The 3,446-nt window shown below is 36.7% G+C and overlaps 1 protein-coding gene across 1 annotated transcript; it reads left to right on the plus strand.

Annotated features, from left to right (window-relative positions):
- Positions 1–727: 727 nt before the first annotated feature.
- LOC120077110 (fatty acid elongase 3-like) lies at positions 728–2,201 on the plus strand. The gene has a single exon (XM_039030996.2). It carries the CDS (start codon positions 1,191–1,193, stop codon positions 2,010–2,012), a length of 822 nt encoding a protein of 273 aa, XP_038886924.1. The 5' UTR covers positions 728–1,190; the 3' UTR covers positions 2,013–2,201.
- The last annotated feature ends 1,245 nt before the right edge of the window (positions 2,202–3,446 follow it).

Genomic DNA, 3,446 nt, shown 5'->3' on the forward strand with positions numbered 1-3,446 from the left:
GCAGAAGTACTGACTAGAATAAATTTCTTTGAGAATCACAATATATAATAAATTTCTTCTTCACTTATATGCTAGCTATGTTGTAATTTTAAAGGGAATAATATTACTAAAACATAATGAGGACGTTTGGGGCAAGAAATTAGTTATTATATTCTTAAATTACCGTAGTTGAATTATAATAGTTTATTTTTGGAGTGTAGATTATTTTAATTTGGGTTATAATAGTATGTATTTGAAGTGTAAACTATTTTAGTTTAAAAAGGAAATAGTAAACACTATAACAAAGAATAAAAAAAACGATAGATGTAAAACAGTAAAAACCGTAGCAAATAGAGATTTTGAAATAATGTTTACCGTAGTTAATTGAGGTTTTAAAATAGTGTTATGGCCCAAACACGTCCAATTTGATTAGAAATATCCTTCAAAATAAGGGGTAAAAAGAAATAAAAAATTAAATGAAAAACAAAAAATTATGGGCAGTTTGGGTGAGATGGTATATCCTCACATCCTATATCATCTCAGTATTTGGAGACTCATTATTCTATCTCACCGATTGTTTTATATTTCACTGTTATTTTCCTTCTGTGTATCGTGTATTATCTTAATGCTTGAACATATTTGATCATGATCAGAAACTTTCCATATAACAGAACTCTCTATATCCTATATCCTTTCAGCGTCCCAGAAAGTCCCTACATTCATGAAAAAGATATACCTACTCGAGCTTCCTTCGAGACGTTGTTTGAAAGTTGTTATCCACGTCCGAATCTCCCACAGCCACTGTTGTCCAAGTGTTCACTGCTGTCCAAACCTGTCTGTCTGAGCGTTTTACCGTCTTCCTCCGTTCCAGGTACGTTGCGCAGCTTCATCATCTCCATTAATGGCGTTCATTTTACTCCATTGAGTTACAGTTCGAGCTCCACCTCCTTTGCCCAGCCCACATTTTGAAAGTTTCGGACAAATTTCTCAAAGCCTTGGTTCCCGACTCAAATCTCAGCTTCCAAACCCTAACTTTTATTCATTGACTTTATGTAATTGTTTGCTTAACTAAATTGTATCTGAATTTGTTTGTTAGGGATCTTTGTTTTTCCGTTTTCCTTGAAATAAACGAACAACGAGTCTCTGTCGATGTATCTCTTCGAATTCCCTTAGTCTATCTCCTCTCATTTGGGTGTCTTGTGAAGTACAGAATGAATCAAATTCTCTCAGTTCTTCGATATTGGCTTGTGAATCATCCCATTATCCTCAATTTTGAATGGATTGAAGGTCAAACCTTCGCCTCCACGCCCCTGTTCCTCATCCTTACTGTTTTCTCTTACCTATTCCTCACCTTCCTCCTCTCCCGCATTCCCATTCCTTCCATTTCCCCCAACTTTCTCAAGACAATCTCAGCCCTTCACAACTTTGTTCTTCTCATCCTCTCCTTCATCATGGCCCTTGGATGCACTCTTTCTTCCATTTATCGTTTGCCTCATCTCCACTGGATTATCTGTTTTCCACCTCGCACCCCACCAGTTGGACCTCTCTTCTTCTGGGCTTATGTCTTCTACCTGTCTAAGATTCTTGAATTCATTGATACCCTCTTGATCATCCTCACCGGGTCATTTCAACGCCTCACATTCCTCCATGTTTACCACCATTCAACGGTTTTGATCATGTGTTATCTCTGGCTTCATACTTCCCAATCACTGTTCCCCATTGCGCTTGTGACCAATGCGACAGTTCACGTGATAATGTATGGATACTACTTCCTATGCACCTTTGGGATTCGACCGAAGTGGAAGAGGTTGGTCACTGACTGCCAAATCTTACAGTTTGTGTTTAGTTTTGTGGTCTCGGGTCAAATGTTGTATGAGCATTTTGGTGGATCTGTTGCTGGTTGCTCTGGCTTTGGGGGTTGGTGCTTTAATGCTGTTTTCAATGGCTCTCTTTTAGCTCTTTTTATCAACTTCCATTTGAAAAGTTATGCTGCCAATAGGAAGAAGAAGAGAATAGAATCTAAAACCCAATGATTCTTTTTGGTGATAGTTTGGCTGTACTTTGTTTATTTTAGATTTTAATCATTACAGTTATTGATGATTCTTTGTTGTTCCAGTAATTTGCATTCTGTTTCTTTTATTTGGTAAACTGAAATCTAGTCATGCTTTATATTGCTCTAAAGACTTTTGTGGAATGCCAAATCCTTGACATTCTTTAATAAATCACACATGCAAACAATCTTAGTTTGAAGTATGTAAAGTGATATGCTATCATATGATTGTGTTCCTATTATAAGCTTGAAGTAAAGAAGTATTGTACTTGGATAACTTTCTGGTAGATGGTAAGAACTCTCGGTATACTTCTCTGGAAATTGGGATCATTATTGATAATTTAACTTGTATTTGTGTGGTGGTTGCCAAGGCAAGATTGATGATGGCTGCTGTGTGTGAATAAAAGCATGCCAGCATATCCATTTAGGAGGATAGGTTTGATTGCTACAAAATCAATTGTGAAGTATGTTTGATTTTGATAAAAAAGGCTAAAAGGTCATGAGTTTAGCCCATTGTGGCCACCTATCTAGGATTTAATATCTTATGAGTTTCTTTGACATTCAAATGTTGTAGGTTTAGGTGAGTTGTCTTGTAAGATTAGTCGAGGTGCACGTAAGTCGACTGGGACACTCACGGATATAATTTTTTATTTTTTTCGATTTTGGCAACAAGAGTCTTCCCTTGCAATGTGTTGTTTAGGACATCAGTACGGAATTGGGGGCGGGGGCAGGGGGAGTTGTGAATAAATTTTGAGTTGTCTTGTCTTGAGTAGGTGCTGAGTAATCTTTGGCACTTAGCTCGTAACTTAATGGAAGGTGAGACTAGTGGGGAAAAGGCTGATTTCTTTAGCTTGCTGGTGTATGTGCAGTTTTATGGGTTTTGTGGGGTGAGCGGAACAGTAGGGTGTTTAGGAGTGTGCAACAGGGTTATAGGGAGTTATGGTCCCTTGTTCCCTTTCATATTTTCCTGTGGGCTTCGATTTCGAAGACTTTTTGTAATTATTCTATAGGAACGGTTTCGTATAGTTGGAGTCTTTTCTTGTAAAAGGAGTCCCTTCCTTTTTGTAGGCTTGGTTTTTTATATGCCCGTGTATTCTTTCATTTTTTTCTTGATAAAAATTGTTTTCATTAAAAAGAAAAAAGTAAGGAGAGATCATATTTGATTTAGATCTGCAGCTAATCATCAAATAGATTATACAGTTTACGGCTGCTCCTTATTTGCAAGAATTTATTTTAGTAACTAAGACTTTGAGAGGATCTCTATAGGAAGTTACGAGGATTAGCATTTTTTTTTTTTTTTTTTTTTTTTTTTAATTCTAAGCAGTGTTATCATGATTTTTGAGACCGTTGAATGGCTTAAGATGCAAAGGTTTGACATCACTGAGGCTTCTTCCTCGTGCTTTATGTTTGCTTTATC

Source organism: Benincasa hispida, chromosome 5 (assembly GCF_027475165.1).
Source record: "Benincasa hispida cultivar pf3 chromosome 5, pf3_genome.v1.1, whole genome shotgun sequence".
Taxonomy (NCBI): Eukaryota; Viridiplantae; Streptophyta; class Magnoliopsida; order Cucurbitales; family Cucurbitaceae; genus Benincasa; species Benincasa hispida.

Excerpts from the sequence above, each read along its gene's own strand:
- LOC120077110 (XM_039030996.2), top strand. The coding sequence starts at position 1,191 with ATGAATCAAATTCTCTCAGTTCTTCGATATTGGCTTGTGAATCATCCC.